Here is a 25,351-nt window from a genome sequence, read left to right on the forward strand (position 1 = left end):
CAGAAAGAGCATTTTCCAACACTCTATTGGGAGACTGTGTCTGCACAGCTGAGAACCACAACTCTGATGGCTTCCCATGCCACACAGTCATATAGGGTTGGGCTGGTCCAGCCAGGTGTACCCTGAACAAAGTTTCCCAGGCAAAGGGACAAACAGAGGCTGAAATGCAGTCCACACTCTACATGCCAAGCCATGTACTCATGTGAGGGGCTCATCTGCCCAAGGTGCAGTGTGGACTTGGGGAAGCCAGGGACCAGGGCTCCTCCCATATATTGAGTGTGAGAAGAGGCTCCTAAGTGGTGTGTCATGGCAGATTACAGGTGTGCAAAATGTGGATCCTTCACATATGGGGTTGCTGGGAATGGTCATCACCTCTGGTCATACACAGCCTCCAGCCATGAGCAATCTTGACTGTTTACCCCATTGGGCCATAAAAATATTTTCTCCATGTGCTGCAGTGTGAAGAAGGGTGGGAAGCACTTGTCATTCATCAGGAAGGGAGCGATTTCAGAAAGGGCATGCATCCATTTGCTTATCTAGGCACGAGCTATGCCCAGCAACAGAGTGTTTGCTTCTTTGCTTACGTGTTGGGATCTGGTGATTTGCAATCTCCAGGTAAGATCTGAGCCTAGCAAGTCTAGGTCTGGAGCATCTGCCAGTAGGTATGGTTGTAGCTCAATTTCCATGGGGAGAATTCCATCTGGGAGCCTAGATCACAATTTCATAGCTTGAAGTCCCAGGAGGTTTGCTGTCCTGAGTGTTGGTTTTCCCCATCTGCACAAAAGGGAGAAGGAGGACATGTTGACTGAAAGGTGCTGGTAGGGAATTCCAGTCCCACAAGGAGCCCTCAAGAGTCATGCAAATGGCACAGACAGATGCCTTAGATTTCCCTGGTTCTGGGGTAAACTGGGTAGCAGGGCCTTGTCCTTTGCTGAGTCCCTCACCTCTGTTCCAGCCACGCAATTTGGAAGCCCTTGGGTAATCAACTTCTTAGCTTAGGAAAAAGCAGCAGTAGAGAATGTGGATATTTGCACTGATTTTGATTATAGACTTGAGGCAACATCCAGGCTCAAGCTACCCATGTTCCATGTTCCTAGTTCAGCCTCATTCCTTCTGTATCACAGTAACTGCACCTTGGCCTATATTTAGTGGTGAGTCACCTCCACTGGTGTCATATGCTCTAGTTACTTAGAATACTGCAGACAACTCTCCCATTGGCTTGCAGAGTCCTAGGTTTTAAATTACACATTATCCAAATTAATAATTGTCATCTAACTTGTCTAGAGGGTTTACTTTGAGATGTCTCAATCCAAGAGTCCCTGACTAATCCCTCAAGTCTAGTCTTTTCCAGTTGTATTTTCTTCTCTGTTTCCTCCCACTCTCTTTCCAATCCTGGTTCAAACATGCGGACACCTTGCTTCCCGCTTCCTGCTTCTCCTCCCTTTTCCCTCCTCCTCCTCTTTCCTCACTCACCTCCTTCTTTTCCTTCTCCCTCCTTTCATCTCCTGATCACTGAGGAAGTCAAGGTCCTTTTACCTTGTTCTCCAGGACACTTGGCTTATCTTTACATTCAAACTGACCTGTGCATTGAGTTCCCTTATGACCTTCCTACTTGGCCAACTCATAGATGCCTCATAGAATCAGCTCTTAATTCTTATTCATGGATTCATTTGCATTCCATTTTGATATCCCTATATTTCTTCTCACTCTTCATTTGTTATCATTATTATCCCTTTCCTCCGAGACTTCTGGGTTCAAATTTATCTTTCATGATTAACTTCCTACCTATTAGCTCAGCTATAAAACAGAAACACTGCCAAAATATTTGATTCACCCAGATACCCCAGAGCTGTCCTTACTGTAGCAGAAATGAGGACCCTCAGACAGTATCAACTCCTCACCAGATCCCCCAAACTGAAAGTCCTGTCAAAGATCAGGACTTACCTTCTCTCTTTGCATAATTGAGAGAAGGACACTGAGGCACAGGGAATGTGAGTGTCACTAGAGCTCTACAAATGGTTGGGCATGTTACACACTGTGAGGGTCTGCTGAGGGAGCAAATGGGAACGGGGGTTCAGCTTGTGTTCTACTTGCCCTTGTGTTCTACTGTGCACTTGGTGTGGGCCTGTGTCTGCCCGGGGTAGGGGGAAGGTGGGGGACACCTGCTTTCTAATTTCCACACTGTGAGCTAGCAATGGCCTTGGATGTTATAGAGGCTGGAGTTTCCACACTGTAGTTCAGAGGCCTAGGGGCTCCTGCATATAAAGTGTGGGATCAGCATCAAGGAAGCCAGCTTGTGGATGGTCATGGACCTGGGAAGTAGGGCTCTGTGAATGTGTGGAATGAGACCAAGGCCCTCAGCAATTAATCCTGAGAAGCATAGAGTCCCAAGGGAACCAGCTGATTCCTGGTTGGATGGACAAGATACAGCAGAAAGGTTGGAATAGACAGGACAACAAGGTTAAAAATCAGAAAGTCTTTACCTTATCAGAGTACTGCACTATGGAATAAATCGTGTTCACTGGCTCCTCCTTGGTGGGGAGCACCTGTAAAATACCCATCTTCCCTCAGTGAGGGAGCCCAGGTAAAATCTTATGAGTCCCCCTTCTTACTTCTGCTTCTGCCCATCAGCCCTCCCTGGTTGCACTTTCACTAGGTGGCCTCCTCTCCAGCTTCAACTCTGGTTCCATCCAGCTTTGGAGAGGATCAGGTTCAGGTGGAGGTGAGCATGGGACAGTTGGCAGCCATTGGGAAAAATCTTCAGAAGCCAAGAAGAGGGGTCAGACTGAGTCTTGCTTAGTCAGAATTTTAGCTTTCCATGGGCTCTATGGACCCAGCTGACCTATCAGTCCAAGTACAAGGCTGGATTGACCGAGCAGACCTCAGTTTCCCTTTCACTCCTTGGAGACTTTAGGAGAGCACGCTGGTGGGGGCACAGAGAAAGGCAATACCATGTAGAAGTCTGGTTCAGGGTGGAGGTGAGGGAGGGACAGGCAGGTAAAAGGCAGGCGAGAGGCGAGGCTGTGGGACAGAGTGAATCAGCCTGAGGAAAGCAAGCTGTTGCTGCAGCCAGACCAAGAAGTCAAGTTCAAGGGGACCTCTCTCAGTTCTGTGACCTTGAAACCCCCTTAGCAAATTGTTCACCTGTAGTGGCCACATAACAGCTCTCACCTAACAAAAGGGACACCCCTGTTGTGGGTCCCCTATAGAAGGTGCTTTGCTCTTAGTCATGACTCTCATTTAACCTGGAGCCAGGCTCTCATGTGGAAGCATGAGGCTTCAATCCTGGGAGACTGTTATGGGGTGACACCTGACCATATTCTTGTCCTCATAGAAAGACTCATGGCATCATTTCCCTGACCTGGTATTTCCTGGTTGGACCCCGTCAGGCTCTTGGCTGTGGCTGCTGCCCATGACTCCCTGTCCTGGGGGGCTGTGGTGGAGACCCACGAGTAGCATCACCTCACCTTGGACTGTGGGATTTCATCATAGATCCTGGGCTCTGCTGTCTGGGTGTCTCTTGGAACTGTGATGTATGTGTATATTGTTTTCTTTGAGGCAGCATCTGTGTCACAAACAAACATAGAACCACAGTATGTGAAATGTGGATGAATTTTTCGAGGTGATCTATTCTAATGTTCTCTTTTTCAGATGAAGAAATAAAACCCCAAGAGGTTAAATGACTCCCATCCTCTTGAGATGGATGCTTGGATCCTTGACTCTCTTTTCCTTTTCTAGGGATGGCATGTGGGATGGGAGACACCTGGCTCAGGTTTCATCCAGAGCTCAGTGGGAATTCTTTTCTGCTCCAAAGCCCACATTAGGGTAAAGAGATTCTCCCCAATCCCGGTGTTGGCACTGAAGGTAGCTTTTCCACCCAGGGTCTTAGTGTGTCTGGCACTTAGCATCCACTGCCTTGCATGGCTAGTTTTCTTTTCACGTGAGGGTCTTAATTTTTCGACTAGAATGATTCTCTCTAGTTATACACTGTGTTGGCCTCTTCTGGTGCATACCTTTCTTTTACCACCTCAATGTTAGACCTGTAGTAGATGCTCCACAAATATTTGTTGCTTGACTGATTCACAGAGTCAAAGATTTGTTAAGCTCTCTCCACATGCCAAGCTATGTATGAGGTCACAGAGCAGCAGACAAGAGAGATAAGTCCCTACTTTTAAGAATTCGTGGGCATTCCTCCCAGTGTACTGCTTTTCTTTGCTCCTAACATGGAACATTTGAGCGTCAAGTTGAAAAGAGATAGCCATAATTTGGGGCCTTCATATTCCAGGGCACCAGCATATCCGCAGACAACAAGTCTGAGCTGAGTGATATTACAGGGATCCAGTGTTTCAGAGTTTAGTCCTGTCGTAGCCCCTGCCTCAGACCTGGTGAGTGAGCCGGACCCAGTGCTCTCTCTTATCTCATTTGCAGATGAAAAAATAGCCCTTATTCCTTCCCATGAGGCTGTGAGAGATTGGAGGCAGATGCCTCTTTGAGGAGCCCAAAACATCACCTATGGCTTGAGCAGGTTGTGTGATTTCTCCCCATCATGACGCCATTTGAGTTACAGTTCATGTCACAGACTCTCTTCCGCCAGAATGCCTCCTTCTGTGCCAAGCCCAGGTTGGTCGATTGTAAGTATAGTATCTAACACTAACTGAGTATTTACGAGGTACCAGGCACTGGGCCAAGTATTTTATATGTGTAATTCATTAAATCCATTTAATATTTATATGCAGTACATCCTATTTTTATGCATATTTTACAACTGAGAAAACTGAGACAGTGATAAAATAACTGGTAGTTGATAAATGGTCAAGCTGCCACCTTCACCCCAGACTGCCTGCAAAGTACAAGCTTAGGCTTAACCACTCTGCTGTGAATGCATCTCTTCCATCACACAGGGAAACTCATGGCTGAGAACTTACCAGGGTTCTTACTGAAGGTCTTTAAGTGGGAACCTGAGGAATCAGACACAAAGGAGAGTCAGGAATATGGAATCAGATGTAGAGCCTCGCTACATTCAGGCTTGTTATTATGATCAGTGGGAAAGCAAGATTTTGGGTGGACACGGAGTTAGGAGGAATAGGAGGGTATAATGATCCCCTAGGGCCGAAGATCAGGTTTTCTGAATTGAGAATGGTTACAATTACAGAATGATCCAGAGGGACCCAAAGGGATCTAGTGACAACCATGGAATATAAAATTAGTACATGTCCCTCAATGACATTTCAAAGCTCACAGTTTTGATGGAATTGGAAGTGACCTTGGAGACCTAGTCCAAACCTCATTTCACATGTGAGAACATTGAGTCAGAGAGGTAAAGACATGTATCCCATGAAGCACAGCTTGTTAATGCCAGTGCTAAACTCAAACCCAACTTCTAGGCCCACCACATCTTGGTGATCCCAGAAACATATTTTGAAGACCGTTCAGGGTAATGTTATATAGTCCTCAGTACAATCTTTCTGGGAGATGGTAAGGTGAGGGGCTGGGGATTTTAGGAAGGCTAATTCCCTGGAACAAAGGATATTTCCACCCCACCTTGGATAAATGACTTCAGTCCCAGGAAGAAGGAAGAAGGAAGAAGGAAGGTGCATTTCCACATTTTAACTTCTGAGAAAATCTTACCTTGTCCTCTTTTGTGCAAAAGGAACAAAATCACTGAAGCTAGAATGATTAGAAGCAGAGAGAGCACAGCCAGCCCACTCAGCAGCACAGTGCGGTGAGTATGGAGGCCCATTGCGATGTCTGGAAATAGAAGATGCTGTGAGACTTGACTCTCAGGAAATAGGCCTTAGAGGCTGGGCAAGCTTGTCCATATTCAGGGGCACTCCCCTGGAGGACACTCAATATGGATAGAGGGGAGTGCCAAAGCTCCGAGGGAAACTGTACTTCCTGCTATTAAAGGTCAAGATCAGAAAGTGAATTGGGGAGCTAAGCGGGGGCTGCCTCAGAACACCCTGAAATGCCCAGCATCACCCAGAAGGCTTTGGATTCTTTTCTAGGGCTTCTTGGGAAGAGAATTCCCCTGGGTCCAGCCCTGGCATAAGAGAGGCACCTTCCCCTGGAGAGCTAGGGCCGATTCAGGCCTTGCAGCAGGTTACAGTGATTTCTGAGACTCCAGGAGAGATGGACAGAGATGGTTACCTGCACAGAGCTGCTTGGCAGAGATGGAGTCAGAATTGTTGCTGACAGGGTTCCATGCTGTACACGTGTAAGTCAGTTCTTGGTTGTCAGGGGTCTGGAAGACTCGAAGAACATTGCCTTCTTCCTCCAGTGGACTCCAACTGTATGTCACATTCTTTTCTTCTCTCTCGACAGAGCATGTCAGTGTGACATTGCAGGTGCTATTCACAGATGTCATTAAACTCTGAGTAATTTTTGGCTTCCCAAGCCGACCTATGAGGAGAAAACACATGAGCCAGTGGTAAGCTGGAGCTGGCCTATACCAGCTTGTGGGAGCCAACTGTTAAATTTTCAGAAATTTTCATGATGGATATTAAAAACTTACAATGAAATAAATTATATTAAAAACAAAGCTAATAACTCTTCAAAACTCATCACTTTCTAATTTTTTTGGACAATTTACTATAATCTATGCTCTAGAGGTTATTTCCATCTATTGTATCTATCCCTTGTAATGATGTATCAATACAAAGTCTTCCCAACTTTGCAGGTCTTAAAATCAGCCAAAGTGGGAGTATTTACACCAAAGAAATTGGCAAATGCTGCAAACTAGGGCTTGACTTACTGTTTTCTTGATTGTCACACTAGACTTAAGAAAGCAATGGAGGAGAGGGTACTGAAGCAGATTAAACTAACAATGCATCCTGTCTGTAGTCATTATATTGTGAATAGCACACAAAAAATTGGAAATGTTCTTCCAGTATTTGAAAACCACTATCCAGTTCAGCAAAGAAATTGCTCACATCATTGATGAACAAGTGAAGCTCCAATATATATGTCTTTGTTGAATCACTTTTTTCTTATTACTGAACTTAAATGAAAATGTCAACCAATATATATATTGGTTGTGTTTATCCGTTCCTCATGTTGGTTCCCTCATCAGTTGCAATGATATGTTGGCTAGGGATATAAATGCTCAACAAAAACCACTGAAAGGGGGGAGAACTTCAAGATGGAGGAGGAGTAAGACGTGGAGATCACCTTCCTCCCCACAAATATATCAGAAATACATCTACATGTGGAACAACTCCTACAGAACACCTACCTACTGAACGTTGACAGAAGACCTCAGACTTCCCAAAAGATATATGTATTTTTTTTCCTTTTCTTCTTTTTGTGAGTGTGTATGTGTATGTTTCTTGGTGTGATCTTGTCTGTATAGCTTTGTCCTAGGGTTCTGTCTGTCCGGTTTCTTTCTTTTTTTTTTTTTAGTGTACATTTTAGAGTTTGTTATCATTGGTAGATTTGTTTTTTGGTTTGGTTGCTCACTTCCTTATTTCTTTTCTTTTCTTTTTTATTGCTTTTTAATTTTTTCTATTGTTAATAAGTATTTTTTATATTAATAAATTTTTTTTATATTTATTTTATTTTATTTGTTTGTTCTTCCTTTTTTTCTCCCTTTTCTTCTGAGCTGTGTGGCTGACAGGGTCTTCATGCTCCGGCTGAATGTCAGGTCTGTGCCTCTGTGGTGGGAGAGCTGAGCTCAGGACATGGGTCCACCAGAGACCTCCCAGCTCCAGGTAGTATCAAACGGCGAAGGCTCTCGCAGAGATCTCCATCTCAGTGCTAAGACCTACTCCACTCAACGATGAGCAAGGTACAATGCTGGACACCCTATGCTGAACAGCTACCAAGACAGGAACACAACCCCACCCATTAACAGAGAGGCTGCCTAAAATCATAATAAGGTCACAGGCACCCCAAAACACACCACTAGACGTGGTCGTGCCCACCAGAAAGACAAGATCCAGCTTCATCCACCAGAACACAGGCACTAGTCCCCTCCACCAGGAAACCTACACAACACACTGAACCAAACTTAGCCACTGGGGACAGACTCCAAAAACAATGGGAGCTAGGAACCTGAAGCCTGTGAAAAGGAGACTCCAAACACAGTAAGTGAAGCAAAATGAGAAGACAGAAAAACACACAGCAGATGAAGGAGCAAGGTAAAGGCCCACCAGACCAAACAAATGAAGAGGAAATAGGCAGTCTACCTGAAAAAGAATTCAGAAAAGTGATAGTAAAGATGATCCAAAATACTGGAAAAAGAATGGAGAAAATACAAGAAACATTTAACAAGGACCTAGAAGAAGTAAAGAGCAAACAAACAACGTTAAACAACACAATAGATAAAATTTAAAATTCTCTAGAAGGGATCAATAGCAGAATAACTGAGGCAGAAGAATGGATAAGTGACCTGGAAGGTAAAATAGTGGAAATAACTACTTCAGAGCAGAATAAAGAAAAAAGAATGAAAAGAAATGAGGACAGTCTCATAGACGTCTAGGACAACATTAAAGGCACCAATATGCGAATTATAGGGGTCCCAGAAAAAGAAGAGAAAAACAAAGGGACTGAGAAAATATTTTAAGAGGTTATAGTTGAAAAGTTTCCTAATACAGTAAAGGAAATAATCAATCAAGTCCAGGAAGCACAGAGAGTCCCATATAGGATAAATCCAAGGAGAAACATTCCAAGACACATACTAATCAAACTATCAAAAATTAAATACAAAGAAAAAACTATTACAAGCAACAAGGGAAAAACAACAAATAACATACAAGGGAATCTCCACAAGGTTAACAGCTGATCTTTCAGCAGAAACACTGCAAGCCAGAAGGGACTGGTAGGACATATTTAAAGTAATGAAAGGGAAAGACCAACAAACAAGATTACTCTACCCAGCAAGGATCTCATTCAGTTTCAACAGAGAAATTCAAAGCTTTACAGACAGGCAAAAGCTAAGAGAGTTCAGCACCACCAAACCAGCTTTACAACAAATGCTAAAGGAACTTCCTTAGGCAGGAAACACAAGAGAAGGAAAAGACCTACAATAACAAACCCAAAACAATTAAGAAACTGGTAACAGGAACATACATATGGATAATTACCTTAAATGTAAATGGATTCAGTGCTCCAACCAAAAGTCATAGACTGGCTGAATGCATACAAAAACAAGACCCTTATATATGCTGTCTACAAGAGACCCACTTCAGACCTAGGGATACATACACATTGCAAGTGAGGGGATGGAAAGATATTCCACGCAAATGGATATCAAAAGAAAGCTGGAATAGCAATTCTCATATCAGACAAAATAGACTTTAGAATAAAGACTATTACAAGAGACAAAGAAGGACACTACATACTGATCAAGGGATCAATCCAAGAAGAAGATATAACAATTGTAAACATTTATGCACTCAACATAGGTGCACCTCAATATATAAGGCAACTGCTAATAGACATAAAAGGGGAAATTGACAGGAACACAATCTTAGTATGGGACTTTAACACCCCACTTTCACCAATGGACCGATCATCCAAAATGAAAAAAAAAAAAAGGAAACACAAACTTTATATGATACATTAAACAAGATGAACTTAATTGATATTTATAGGACATACCAACCCAAAACAGTGGATTACACTTTTTTTTCAAGTGCTTAGGGAACATCCTCCTGATAGATCATATCTTGGGTCACAAATCAAGCCTTGGTAAATTTAAGAAAATTTAAATCATATCAAGTGTCTTTTCTGACCACAACACTATGAGACTAGATATCAATTACAAGAAACAATCTGTAAAAAATACAAACACATGGAGGCTAAACAATACACTACTTAATAACCAAGAGATCAATGAAGAAATGAAAGAGGAAATCAAAAAATACCTAGAAACAAATGACAATGAAAACACGATAACCCAAAACTTATGGGATACAGCAAAAGCAGTTTTATGAAGGAAGTTTATAGCAATACAATCCTACCTGAAGAAACAAGAAACATCTCATGTAAACAACCTAACCTTACACCTACAGCAATTAGAGAAAGAAGAACAAAAAACCCCCAAAGTTAGCAGAAGGAAAGAAATCATTAAGATCAGATCAGAAATAAATGATAAAGAAATGAAGGAAACAGTAGCAAAGATCAATAAAACTAAAAGCTGGTCCTTTGAGAAGGTAAACAAAATTGATAAACCATTAGCCAGACTCATTCAAGAAAAAAAGGGAGAAGACTCAAATCAATAGAATTAGAAATGAAAAAGAATAACTGACACTGAAGAAATACAAACGATCATGAGAGATTACTACAAGCAACTATATGCCAATAAAATGGACAACCAGGAAGAAAGGGACAAATTCTTAGAAAAGCACAACTGTCCGAGACTGATCCAGGAAGAAATAGAAAGTATAAACAAATGAATCACAAGCACTGAAATTCAGACTGTGATTAAAAATCTTGCGACAAACAAAAGCCCAGGACCAGATGGCTTCACAGGCGAATTCTATCAAACATTTAGAGAAGAGCTAACACCTATCCTTCTCAAACTCTTCCAAAATATAGCAGAAGGAGGAACACTGCTGAACTCATTCTACAAGGCCACCATAACGCTGATACCAAAACCAAAGATGTCACAAAGGAATAAAACTACAGGCCAATATCACTGATGAACACAGTTGCAAAAAATCCTCACAAAAATACTAGCAAACAGAATCCAACAGCACATTAAACTGATCATACACCATGATCAAGCAGGGTTTACCCCAGGAATGCAAGGATTCTGCAATATATGCAAATCAGTCAATGTGATAAACTATATTAACAAACAGAAGGAGAAAAACCATATGATCATTTCAATAGATGTAGAAAAAGCTTTTGACAAAATTCAACACCCATTTATGATAGAAGCCCTCCAGAAAGTAGGCATGGAGGGAACTTACCTCAACATAATAAAGGTCATATATAACAAACACACAGCCAACATAGTTCTCAATGGTGAAAAACTGAACCCATTTCCTCTAAGAGTGGGAAGAAGACAAGGTTGTCCACTCTCACCACTATTATTCAACAGAGTTTTGAAAGTTTTAGCCACCGCAATCAGAGAAGAAAAAGAAATAAAAGAGTCCAAATCAGAAAAGAAGAGTAAAGCTGTCACTGTTTGCAGATGACATGATACTATACATAGAGAATCCTAAAGATGCCACCAGAAAACTACTAGAGCTAATCAATGAATTTGGTAAAGTAGCAGGACACAAAATTAATACACAGAAATCTCTTACATTCCTATACACTAATGATGAAAAATCTTAAAGAGAAATTAAGGAAACACTCACATTTACCATTGCAAAAATAAGAATAAAATACCTAGGAATATACCTACCTAAGGAGACAAAAGACCTGTATGCAGAAAACTATAAGACACTGATGAAAGAAATTAAAGATGATTCAAACAGATGGAGAGATATACCATGTTCTTAGATTGGAAGAATCAACATTGTTAAAATGACTCTACTACCCAAAGTAATCTACAGACTCAATGTAATCCCTATCAAATTACCAATGGCATTTTTCACAGAACTAGAAAAAAATTTTCAAAATTTGTACTGAAACACAAAAGACCTGAAGAGCCAAAGCAATCTTCAGAAAAGAAAAACAGAGCTGGAGGAATCAGGCTCCCAGACTTCAGACTATACTACAAACCTACAGTAATTAAGACAGTATGGTACTCGCACAAAAACAGAAATATAGATCAATGGAACAGGATAGTAAGCCCAGAGATAAACCCACACACATATGGTCATCTTAACTTTAATAAAGGGGGCAAGAATATACAATAGAGAAAAGACAGCCTCTTCAATAAGTGGTGCTGGGAAAACTGGACGGCTACATGTAAAAGAATGAAATTAGAGCACTCCCTAATACCATACACAAAAATAAACTGAAAATGGATTAAAGATCTAAATGTAAGGACAGACTTCATAAACTTTAGAGGAAAACATAGGCAGAGCACACTACGACATAAATCACAGCAAGGTCCTTTTGACCCACCTCCTAGAGAAATGGAAATAAAAACAAAAATAAATTATTGGGATCTAATGAAACTTAAAAGATTTTGCACAGCAAAGGAAACCATAAACAAGACCAAAAGACAACCCTCAGAGTGGGAGAAAATATTTGCAAATGAAGCAAGTGACAAAGGATTAACCTCCAAAATTTATAAGCAACTCATGCAACTCAATATCAAAATAACAAACAACCCAACCCAAAAATGGGCAGAAGACCTAAATAGACATTTCTCCAAAGAAGACATACAGATCTCCAACAAACACATGAAAGAATGCTTAACATCACTAATCACTAGAGAAATGCAAGTCAAAACTACAATGAGGTATCACCTCACTCCAGTCAGAATGGCCATGATCAAAAAAATCTACAAACAATAAATGCTGGAGAGTGTGTGGAGAAAAGGGAACCCTCTTGCACTGCTGGTGGGAATGTAAATTGATACAGCCACTATAGAGAACAGTATGGAGGTTCCTCAAAAAACTAAAAATAGGACTACCATACAACCCAGCAATCCCACTACTGAGCATATTCCCTGAGAAAACCATAATTCAAAAAGTGTCATGTACCACAGGGTTCATTGCAGCTCTATTTGCAATAGCCAGGACATGGAAGCAACCTAAGTGTCCATCAACAGATGAATGAATAAAGAAGATGTGGCACATATATACAATGGAATATTACTCAAAAAAGAAATGAAATTGAGTTATTTGTAGTGAGGTGGATGGAACTAGAGTGTGTCATACAGAGCGAAGTAAGTCAGAAAGAGAAAGACAAATACTGTATGTTAACACATATATATGGAATCTAAGAAAAAAAATGTCATGAGGAACCTAGGGGTTAGACGGGAATAAAGACACAGACCTACTAGAGAATTGACTTGAGGATATGGGGAGGGGGAAGGGTAAGCTGTGACAAAGTGAGAGAGTGGCATGGACATATATACACTACCAAACGTAAAATAGATAGCTAGTGGGAAACAACCACATAGCACAGGGAGATCAGCTCGGTGCTCTGTGACCACCTAGAGGGGTGGGATAGGGAGGGTGGGAGAAAGCCACAAGAGGGAGGAGATATGGGGATGTATGTATATGTATAGCTGATTCACTTTGTTGTAAAGCAGAAACTAACACACCATTGTGAAGCAATTATACTCCAATAAAGATGTTTAAAAAGAAAAAAAATAATAAAAGTTCATTTAAAAAATGTTTTTACTAAAGCAATGAAAAAGTGAATGATAAAAGTTGTAGGTAGTAAAGGGTTATCTAAAAACCAATTATATATAAGTTGAGGCAATAGCTAGATCTGGAGCTGCCAGAAGGAAAGGAAAAACCTTTTACCAGGAGATAAGAAAAGGACCATATTTAGAGCTGATAAGTTTAGTTCATTCTTGTCAAAACTGCTGCAATGTGGTTTTCTCCTCCCATTATTGCCATGTGAGGGAGGAAATAGAGGAAGGAACAGGCACATGACTTTCTAATTAATGTGGAGTCTGTAAAGGCAATAAATTCAGCACTGTAAATGTAGGAACCATTTGTCTGTACCTGTGAGGGAGTAGAACATGGGAACTAAGAGCTGTAAAGTCTTTGATTCCAACCTAACCAGATATTCTGGTCCTAAGTGTCTCTTAGAGGGAACCATTCCAGATCAGAATTAGTGATAACTTGCCAAAGAACTTCTAAACAAGTTTGGAGTAAAGACCTTGATTAGCTATAACAGTGGTAGATACAGATATGTATAGTGAAAAAGGAACCAAATGGTGTGTGTATGTTTCCGTAGAAACTTGATTTACAACAGTGTTTAAGTCTCTGCTTGTTGTTCACTTATTTTTAAAAAGAGTTTTTTTTATGTGTGGGTGTCAAGGTGGGGGATAGTGGTGAAGAATAGGATTCCATCTCATTTTTCTCTGCAGGAACAGAGATGTTACCTACACAAAGCTGATGGGCAGAGAAGGTAAGGATTGTGGCTGACAGGCCTTCATCCTCCCAAGTCAAAGTGTGGAGAAGCCATTGGAGACTAGGTTCAGAATCCAGGCTCCACTGTTCTCTAACTATGGAATGGTGGAGAAGGTATCCAGCTGCACTGAGCTTAGGTCTCCTCAATTATAACACGGGGACAACAATTTTCTCTAGTTAGGGTGGTTGTGAGGATTAGATGAACTATTATATATAAAGACCACTCTACTATCTATCTATCATCTATCTATCTATCCAGCACCAATCTATCTGTGCTTATATGTACTTCAATTTTCTACAGAAGAAGCAAAATAAACTGGCAATAATGACTGCCTCTGAAAAGGAGGAGTTGCATTTCATTGTATTATCTTTTGCTCTGTTTGTGCATATATTGCCTAAATATGTATAATCTTTATGTATTTTTAAAAATTAGGTGGTAGAATGCCATACAAATAGATAGTGTTATTAAATGTCAGTTTCTTTCTCTTTATCTTCTCAGCTAACTACCCCAAAAGTGCAGATTTTGTTGTATGGGCTTTCTCTAAGACTTTACAGTAGTCTGCCCTAATTGCAGATGGTTTAACACCCCCTAAAGACTGAGTGGGTAAAACTAAACATATAACGGGATGAAAACAAACATCATAAAATTGAATGCCCTCTTTATTTTCTCAGCCAAAGTTCTTGAATGAGTCAGATATTTTCTGAAGTGTCCACACTTGGGTATGGTTCTTTGACTCTGCCGCTCATGCTCAGTTCAGAGCCTTCTTCATCTAGGAAGTTCTTCCTAACTAGAATCTAAAAAGGGGACAAGGGTTAAAAAAATTAATAACAACAGCTAGTTATTGAGCGTCTACGTTAAGGCTTGCACTGTACTAGGAGCTCAACTAACACTATCTCAATTAATCCCACCTATTACAATCTACATTTTATAGATAAGGAAATTTAGGCCCAGGCAAGGTAAGCAACTTGCCCAGGGTCACATATTTGACAAAGGTTCTAATTCTAACATTAATGTTCTTTACAGTATGTGTCCTATCCAGATGCAACCCGATTGAATTATGCTATATTAATTGAGCACTTACAATTGCCAGGCACTGTATTAGGACCTGGGACTATTATGATTAATTCATTTTTCCATTCAACAAATACTTCTGCAGCACCCACTATGTGCCTGGCAAGGTAGGAGCTGGGAACATGAAGTGTATCATATACCAGTCTCTGCCTTTATGGAGCTTGAACTTTAGTGGATTAACTGTATACCTGAATTTTATCTGTTAGTCACATTTCTGTGTTTTTCTGCTGTGGGGCAGATGGACAGTAAAATCCTTGAGACATGGTTCAAATATTCTCTATGCTAGAAATTAGTGCTGAAATAAAATGTTAACCACTTATGTAATTTAAATTTTTCTAATAGCCACATTAAAAGTAGTGAAAATAAACAGGTGATGTAATAATGTATTTTATTTAACACAATATGTCCAAAATGTTATCTTAACCTGGAACCAATATAAAATTGATTAATGAGATATTTTATGGGTTTCTTTATTGATGCTAAATCTAGTGTGTATTTTACACTTAGAGCACATTTCAATTTGTACTCACCACATTTCAAATACTTAATAGCTACATGTAGCTACTGACTACCATATTGGACAGGACAGTTCTAGATTAGCACTTCTCAAACTTCAGCACACATAGGAATAGTTCAGAGAGAATGTTAAAACACAGATTCCTGGGCTTCACCACCAATGGTGAGGATTGTGGCCTGAGAATTTGCATTTCCAATAAGTTCCCAGGTGATGCTGATGCTGCCAGCACACAGACCACACTTTGAGTAGCATTACATAACACACCACACACATCTCCTAGTGAATTGCAGCAATTTTAGTGATGATAACAGTGTTAATATTTTACCTTTTAAAAGCATTTTGCATTAGCTACTGGAGAAATTAAAATTAAAAACCAAAATGAAATATACTACTCACTCATCAGAATGACCAAAATAAAATACAGTGACAACACTAAATGCTGTGAGGATGTGGAGATACTGATCATTCGTACATTTTTGGTGGCAATGCAAAATAATTTGGCAATTCTTTTAACACTAAAAATGACTCAAAAGTTCTGGAGAGAGCTATCAAGCCATGAAAAGATATGAAGATAACTTAAATGCATATTACTAAGTGGACGAAGCCAACCTTCGTTAAAAGGGTTACATACTGTGTGATTCCAACTACATGACATTCTGAAAAAGATAAAACCATGGAGACAGTAAGATCAGTGGTTGCCAGGGCTTGGGGGGAGGGATGAATAAGCAGAACACAGAGGGATTTTAGGGCAGTGAAACTATTCTGAATGATAGTGTCATGGTGGATAAATGTCATTATATATTTGTCATTACCCATAGAATGTATAACACCAAGAGTGAACCCTAATGTAAACTGTGGGCTTTGGTTGCTAATGATGTATCAATGTACATTATTAATTGTAATAAATATATCACTCTGGTGGGGGATGTAGATAATGTAGGAGGCTATGTATGTCGTAGAAGTCAGGGTGCATATGGGAACTCCGTACTTTTTACTAAACTTTTGTATGAACCTTGAACTGCTCTAAAAAATAGAATCTATCTAAAAGGGAAAAAAATTTTCTGGAGTTGAAGAGTGGTGATGATTGCACAACAATGTAAACGTACTTAATGCCACTGAATGTTACACTTAAAAATGATTAACATGTTAAATATTATGTATATTTTATCACAATAAACCATTTAAAGAAAGAAAAATGGATTTACCATATGATTTCTTTCTTGGACATTTATCTTAAAGAAACAAAAACTTATTTCATGCAGAAACTTGTATGCAAATGTTCATAGCAGCTTTATTTGTAATAATCCCCAAACTAGAAACAACTAATATATCCCTCAATAGGTGAATGGTTAAACAAAGTAGTACATCTGTACCATGAAATACTATCCAACAATAAAAATATATAACCTATTGATACTGGTAATAATTAGGATGGCTCAAAGAAATCATGCTGAATGAAAAAAGCCAATCTCAAAAGCTTGCATACTGCATGATTCTATCTATGTAACATTTGTGAAGTAACATAATTTTAGATATGAAGAATGGATTAATGTCTCCCAGGAGTTTGGGAGGGGAAATGGGGTGGCAATGAGTGACTATAAAGGGATGAAGGAATCTTGTGACATCGGTACAGTTAAGTATTTTGATTATGGTAATGTTTACATAAGGCTATTTATGTGAATAAATTGTACAGAGCTACAGACATACACATAAATAAGTGCCTATATAACTGGTGAAATCTATTCAATAAATAAGCTCTACAGATTGTACCAATGTCAATTTCCTGGTTTTGATATTGTACTCTACTTATGTAAGATGTTACCATTGGGAGAGGTGGGGGTGGAATGCACACAGGCCCTCCCTATACATTTCTTTACACCTTTCTATGCATCTATAATTATTTCAAAATAAAAAGGTTTTTAAAAAGTACTTTGCATACACTGTCTTACTTGATCTTCACAATAACTATGGGAAGTAAATAGTATGATTCTTTACATTTTATAGGAAAGAGAAACAAGGTCCAAAGGAAGAGTACATAGCTAAAAGCAAGCAAAGCCACATCCTCTTAAGTACTGATATATTTATGTAAGTATTTATAAGTATAAAAAGATTTAGGGAATCCAGCTGTCAGAAATAAAAGTGTTCTTTAGACAGCAAATTTCAAAGTAAAAATAAAAAAACAAGCCCTCTGTCTTCCCACACTTACGATAGACTTGAAGATTGTAGCACCTGGTGGTGGTGGTGATCATTTCAGAGATCTTTACATTTATGTCGGCTTTGTAGATCCCTGAGTCTTCCAATCTCAGATTTCTGAGCTCCAGGTTATAGTTCTGACCTGAGACATTTATTCGTTCATGGTAATTTTGGTGGGTTATGGAAATTGTGGGTGCTGCTTCTGAGTTTCCTGGTGTTACAAAAGCGACAGATGTTTTGGAATTCCAAGAAATGCTCATAACTTTCTGTGATTGTTGGATATTTAAGGGGAAAGTAACTGACTCCCCCAGAATCCCATTCATCATGAAGATGTCTGTGTCACTTCCAGCTGCTTCCAGACCTGAGGACATAAATAGAAAATCATAACCATTTGACTGTTGCACCTTTTAGAATTCCCTGTTTCCCCAGGCTTGAATCTCCCCAAGGAGCAGCTCATCCAGTTTCTTGATGATACCTTCTTTTTTGTGGGGGGAGCATTCTGTTTTAAATATATTTAATATGATGGCTAAATATTCTAAAGGATGCTCTTTCAAAAACTAAGTTTCCCAGTGAATTTTAAGGGATCCATTTCATTAAAATTTATTTATCTAGACGTATAGACTCTGAGAGCTAGATGGAATTTGAGAGATGAAGGCCATAAACTTCCATGAGGTCTGAGATATTAAATGTTCTTTCTTTCCCAAGTCATATTGCCAAGTGGTCAAAGAGCTGGGACAAGAGCCTATGATGGTTACTGTGGTCTTTGCAAATAAAGAGCTACATGTATGCCTCTATTCCTAGAAGATATAGGCAGAGAGTGCTTTAGAGGCTCTGGAGTAAATATTCCCCAAGCTGGTGATTTTGGGGGGTCTTTTTTGTTCATTGCTATATCCCCAGTCTTTAGACAAGTACTTGACACATAGTGGGTGCTTAGTAAATATTTGTGGAATGAATTAATAAATGGAGTTAACTTATGTGTTGCCTAGGATCTTTTGGAGCAACTTCTGAAGTAAGCAAAGTTCGTTTATTCATTTATACTTTTATGAATGAATGCATGTATTTATTCAAGGTCAGCTTTGTTCCAGATAATATGGCAGGTATTTATTAATTTAATTATAATACAAACATTTGTTGAGCATCTACTCCTTAAAGCATGATGTAAGGAGATGGGGGTACAATGGTGAGTAAAAATAGACATAGTTCCTGCTCTCTGGAACTTAACAGTTAAAGAAGAGAACAGGTTTGATTAGATAAGTGCAAATGGTATTAAGTGTCATGGTACTTCGAGAGAGAATAAGAAGGGGACTTGATTTGTTCTGGGAATCCAGGAATACTTTCGGGTAAAAGCTGAAGGATGAATGCTTTTAAAATCTAGCATGGAAAAAAATGAAATGTTTATTTTTTTCTCTTCTCCTCCATTACCTTATGAAGATAAATTGATTTAATACATAGTTTGTAAAATGAAAAGCAATATAATTATAGGGTGTTTTTTCTCCTCTTCCTTCTATTCTTTCATCACTTTGTTATTCTCACTGAGCTATATAGTGTGAAATACTGTGTTTAGCCAGCATGTATGATATTCAAACTGTTTAATAACAAATAAGTACAGGCCCTGACCAATCAAGTAGGGCTTCAGCCATAAAGAGTAAAAGGGCCATTCTGATGAGTACTGGTTGCATGTAAGCCCCAAAGAGCAGAACAAAATTTTCCCATGTAAGTGAGTTCAGGTTGACCCTAAAGTTTATCCAGGCTTGGCATAAAGAGGGCAAGAATAGGGCTTCCCTGGTGGCACAGTGGTTACGAATCTGCCTGCCAATGCAGGGGACACAGGTCCGAGCCCTGGTCTGGGAAGATCCCACATTCCATGGAGCAACTAAGCCCGTGTGCCACAACTACTAAGCCCATGTGCCACAACTACAGAAGCCTGCATTCCTAGAGCCAGTGCTCCACAACAAAGAGAAGCCAGAACAATGAGAAGCCTGCGCACCGCAACGAAGTGTAGCTCCTGCTTGCCACAACTAGAGAAAGTGTGTGCGCAGCAATGAAGACCAAACACAGTCAAAAAAAAAATTAATTAATTAAAAAAAGAAAAGAGGACAAGAATAAAGGTCATTGAGAATACAAGTCATTTTGAAGTGTCAGAAAAGCAAAGATATTTCTTAACCTGATGGTGCTGTCTCACTATGGCCACCCCCGCTCTCCAACACAGTAACTCCTTAATGAGTCAGGGACTGCTAATATAAACCTCTTTCCTTTCAAAACATCCAAGATTTTCCCTTAGGATGAATATCCCAGGCAAGGACTGGTGACTTAGTTGGGGTGGGCTAAGTACAGAATGAGACGTAACAGGGCCCTGAGGGAAAGAGCGACACAAATGATCCCTATCTACAAACATTTATTAAGGGCTAATTAAGTGCCAGATGCTGTGTTAGGGACTCAGGGATGAATAGAACATGGTGGCAGCCCTGAGGAGCTCACAACCCAGAGAATAAGACACATGAGCATTCAAGTGAACAATAATACGATATGATGGGTACTAAATGGTAAAAGCAAAAGGAACAAACCACTAGGGGAACAGGAGAGACTAAGCTTGCCTTCGGTGACAGGAGTCAGAGTTTATTAAAATCCATTCCTTCAACATTAATTCTCTGCAGAAAAACTCTTCCACTGGGCTGATAAGGTCGGGTAGAGGGGAACTTAGAGTGTCCCAGCCTGAATTCTTGGATGTCCCAGTTATGGACATGTGACCTGTGCAGTTGTACAGAGCCTTGAGCTCAGAAGGACCTGAACTTGATTTAATGCTGCCATGTCACTTTGAACTTCTTAATATTATTTGAACAAGGGACCCCATATTTTCATGTTCTACTGGGTTCCACAAATTATATGGCTGGTCCTGGTGCCAGATCTCCTACATCTCATAAGGCTTTTTTTTTTTTAGTCAGGCCCTTGTGCCTAATTTCCATTCTGCTCTTTGGATTCAGGTTCAGTGTGAGAAGGTGGAGAGGGTGTGGGTTCCATAGACTCATAATTCTCTTATCAAACTCCAGGAAGTGGTGGGCAGTTTGTTAAGGCTGGGGCCTTCTTAATAGGAGCACAATTGTGCGGTCATAAAATGATTGGTGTGTGGTGTTGTTTTTGAAGTATGTCTTGTCTTCTGTAGCAAGTCATTCAGGAAGTGATGCTGGGGCATCAAAAGATAAGGCAGTGGGGGTGGCAGATACGCTAAGCTAGCGGAAGCCCTGTTGCTATTTTATGCTGTGGTGTTAGGGGTGAGATTCCTGGGCTTGCTGAGGAAAGGTGTAGGGCTTACACAAGCGTAATATGCACCTTTGGACATTCCATCCGAGGTCTGAGGCAGCTGCAAAACCATAGCATGCAGCGTAAAGATAAGGAGACTGAAGACATAGGTGCTAGTACTTCTACTTATGAGCTGGGCAAACTTAATAAAGCCAGAAGACTTTTCTGAGTCTCAGTATTTTCATCCACAGAATGGAAATAATAACTATAAAAATCGCCTATCTAATTAGTGATCAGAAAATCATGAGTAGAAACTCTGGTAACCATCAAGCCAAAATAAATGTTAGTAATGACTCTCATTCTCATCCTCACCTTAACAATTAGGGCATGCCCTTTAGGGCTTCCCTAGTCCATCTCTATGATGGCCTTCATGACACCAGGGCCATACTGAAGAACGTATGAAGAGCCATTATTAAGGGCTAATTCAAGTAAAGCACAGAGGGATAGAGTTTTCAACACCACTCCACTTGGTGGCCTTTATTCTTCTCTTAAAGACTTCAGTCTTTTAAAAAAGAATCTCCATATCAACCAACCCTAATATTTATTTTTCTAGGTGCTGAGGGGACTCAAACATTATATTAGTGTTGGAGGAGACCTTAAGAAAACTCAATTTCAGAGAGAATTCGTGGCACAAAAATTTCTTAAGGACTTACTATGAAGTGGACTATGCAAGTCTATGACCAAGACAAGTTCCCTGTCTTTTTTAGAAATTTCGTATATGCTTAGGGAAATAAGACACACACACAGACACACATAACTCTCCTTTACAATATGAAGTGGAAAATGATAAATTTAAGCAAATGGTAGAGACAATAATTGCAGTAGGCTTTCAAGGAAGGGAGAGATCACTTTGATCTGCAGTGGTTAGAGAAAACTTCTTGGAGGAAATAGAATTTGAGGAAGAACTTGAAGAGTGAATAGAATTTTATTGGATAGAAAGGGAAAGGATGGGTGTCTCGGGTCCTCAGGTCCTGAATAAAAGTATAGAAGCAGGAGAATGTGTGATATAGGTTGAATAAGTATAGATTTGCATAACAGAGTAGAGAGCAATAAGGCTGGAGATATAAATTGTTTAAATTTGGGATAGCCCTGAGTTTGAAGTCTACACCACAGGCAGAGGGGAGCTATTAAGGTTTTTGAGAATAAATATTAAATGATGTTTTAGGGTCATAGTAATATGGTAATAACACGTAGGAAGAATAAGAGGAAAGAGAAGCTGGGCTTAAGAAACCATTTCATAGGCTATTGTAGCCATCTGGGCGTGAATCGGGGGATGATGATGAGAATGGAAAGGAAGGGCTGAATTTGAGAGAGAGCACAAATAAAGGCAAGGAATAAGGAGGCATGTCACAGAATTCAACAATATATTTTGAGTGTCTACTTCATGTCAGTGGAAAACTAATAGCTACTGGAAATTGATTAAGTTTATGCTTGAAAGGAGTCAAAAGGAGAAGACAAGTTTAGTGTCAGAAATATTGAATGTGAGATGATGGTGGACCATATAAATAAGGAGTTGGAAGTATGGAAGATGAGAAAAGTTAATGGATTCAAAGTATTATTTGGGGGGCTGTGACAGAATCTGCTAGTTGTTTTCCAATATTTGTTTTCATCTCCATTCTTAGTAACACATATATATGGAATCTAAGAAAAAAAAAAAGGTCATGAAGAACCTAGGGGCAGGACAGGAATAAAGACGCAGACCTACTAGAGAATGGACTTGAGGACACGGGGAGGGGGAAGGGTAAGTTGGGACAAAGTGAGAGAGTGATATGGACATATATACACTATCAAATGTAAAACCGTTAGCTAGTGGGAAGCAGCTGCATAGCACAGGGAGATCAGCTCGGTATTTTGTGACCACCTAGAAGGGTGGGAAAGGGAGGGTGGGAGGGAGGGAGATGCAAGAGGGAAGATATATGGTGATATATGTATATGTATAGCTGATTCAATTTGTTATAAAGCAGAAACTAACACACCATTGTAAAGCAATTATACTCCAATAAAGATGTTAAAAAAACAAACAAACAAAAAAGACTACATTGCCCAGCCTTCTGCTAGCTCAGTTTGGTCATGTGACTAAGTTCAGGTCCATAGGATGAAAGTGAAAGTACTGTATCAACTTTTATGTCTTTAAGAAGAGGATGCTTTGTTTTCATTTCTTCCTTGTCTCTTGCAGGCTGGAATGCCATGACAACTGGATCTTGGACATTTTGGGTCAAGAAGAGGAAGCCAAGTACTGAGAACTGTGGAGCAGGAAGACTGAAAAAGTCTGGATTCCTGATTACCTTGTGAACTATTCTACCAACTGAACTGCCAACTGCAGACATTTGACATGAGCAAGAAATAAACTTTTTTCTTCTATAAGGAATTCTTTTTTTTTTTTGAGTCTTTGTCATTTGCCATCAAACTGAAATTCAAGTGGTTTAGGAATCATCTATGGAGAGATGATTGAAGAAGAGGGGCACTCAGGAAGAGTTGGCTGAAGTCCAAGGCTGAGCCTTGTGAGCAGCGCTTACATTTCTAAAAGAGGCACTATCAAAAGAAACTGAATAGACCAAGTGGTAGGAGTGGCAAGAGAGGAACCAATAGTGGACAATATCATGAAATCCAGGAGGACAAAAAATCTCAAGAAGGGGACTATAACTGATGTCTAGTGATTCAGAGTCTTCAAGTAAGATAAAGACTGAAAATGATCCCTAGATTTGTCCTTTAGGAGGTTATTGATGGTGCTTGAGAATGTAGTGCAAGTTAGGATGATTCAAATGGAGGCCAGAGTACAGAGGATTGAGGATAGAATATGTGGTAAAGAAGTGGAAAAGCTTGATAGTGAAAGAAATGTTATAAGATAGAATAATAGCTAGAGGGTCAAGAAAAACTACTATTTGATTTTGTTTTAAAGTAGAAGGTATTGGTGGGGGAAGGGTGGTAAGAAGGGAGAGAAGATAGAGATTTCCCTGATTATGTCTGCTCTAGGTTACATGCTCCTACTCATGGAGTTTGGTGTTTCTCTCTAATAGTACTTGCCACACTGGCTGGTAGCCATGAATCCATGTGTCTGTTTCTGGACACTGTGAATCACTTGAATCCAGGGACCTTGCCTTCAAATCCCAAGCGCCTAGCACAGTGCAGGATACACTGGCCACTAATGCTTGTGTGGAACAAAAGATGGAATGGAAATAGTGGGCAGAGAAAAGTATAGGTTTTCAATCAGAGGAGGGTAATACCTTCATCTGAAGTGGAAGAAAAAAAGGAAAGGATGAGTGAAAGCATACGGGTATTTTGAGGTCTTGTTGGGAGTAGGGATAGAAGAAAGTCTGCTTTGTGAAGTGGAGGAAACATAGGTTTGAGCCAGATGGACCTGTGTTCAAGTTCAATCCCTGACATTTACTGAGGCCCTTATATTACTTAACTACAAGATAGGATATAATAATGCCTGCCTCATGGAATTGTTGTGAGGGCACACAGAAGGTGTTTAATACATAGTGGACATTTTGGAGTAGAGAAGTTAAAATAGTAGACAGTCATGGTTGATAGCCTTCATCTCTTCAGTAATGTAGGAGATAAGAAGAGGCAAGAGTGGGACTAGTTAGGAAGCATAAAGGTTACGGACACACATTTTGAATCTAGGTATATTTGAACCTACATATATTATCTTGAGAAAATTATTGAAATTCTCTGATCCTCAGGTTCCTCACCTTTAAAATGTGGATAATTATTCAATGCAATTAAAAAGATAGAGCACTTAGCACAATGCCTGGCACATAAAAATGGTAGTTGCTATTATTATTTTGATGAATGTAAAAATTTTGAGGAAATGCTGCTCCAGGGAACACCTCAGGGAGTTAACAAGGGATTGATTAAGTGGATGAAGGTACTGCTGAGCAGGCTTGGGAGCCTAACGAAGAAGAGATGACCCACATTTATAACATCTCCCACTGTGTGTGATTTCCTGATTCCCATAGCCAGACCACAGCAGGGGTGGGTAGGAGAAAGGTACTACTTCTAGAGGAGAAGCAAAGGCAAGAAAAGGCTGGAACCCTGGGATGTGGGCTTGGATGGGAAAATATGTTCGCTGCGACCCCTAGGTAGCTATGGTGAAGAGGGGACCAGAGGGGAAGGATGACACCAGCTTAGACAGCACCGTGGACAGGTTATTCACTGGAGCTGGATTTCCCCTCCTGGAAGGGAAGCTGGGCACATTTTCCAGCCTAATATATCTTTCGTGTATTAGGTGATAACTCCTGTTTCCCTGGATGAACCCATATGAATGGGTGGACTTCA

General features: G+C 40.0%; 1 protein-coding gene across 2 annotated transcripts in view; it reads right to left on the reverse strand.

The window, feature by feature from the left end:
• Nucleotides 1-708: 708 nt before the first annotated feature.
• The window catches only part of CD84 (CD84 molecule), a gene marked incomplete at both ends in the record, with an annotated part of 35,446 nt that continues 10,803 nt past the window's right edge, over nt 709-25,351 (reverse strand). Inside the window, 7 exons of one of the 2 annotated variants that reach the window (XM_079696472.1) lie at nt 709-774; nt 2,484-2,546; nt 3,468-3,565; nt 4,926-4,958; nt 5,629-5,748; nt 6,148-6,399; nt 17,787-18,134. In XM_079696472.1, the coding sequence (XP_079552598.1) occupies nt 709-774; nt 2,484-2,546; nt 3,468-3,565; nt 4,926-4,958; nt 5,629-5,748; nt 6,148-6,399; nt 17,787-18,134 (980 nt within the window). The remainder of the gene's footprint in view (nt 775-2,483; nt 2,547-3,467; nt 3,566-4,925; nt 4,959-5,628; nt 5,749-6,147; nt 6,400-17,786; nt 18,135-25,351) is intronic. The other variant, XM_079696473.1, reaches the window with a different exon arrangement.

Source organism: Hyperoodon ampullatus (assembly GCF_949752795.1).
Source record: "Hyperoodon ampullatus genome assembly, chromosome: 2".
Lineage (NCBI taxonomy): Eukaryota > Metazoa > Chordata > Mammalia > Artiodactyla > Ziphiidae > Hyperoodon > Hyperoodon ampullatus.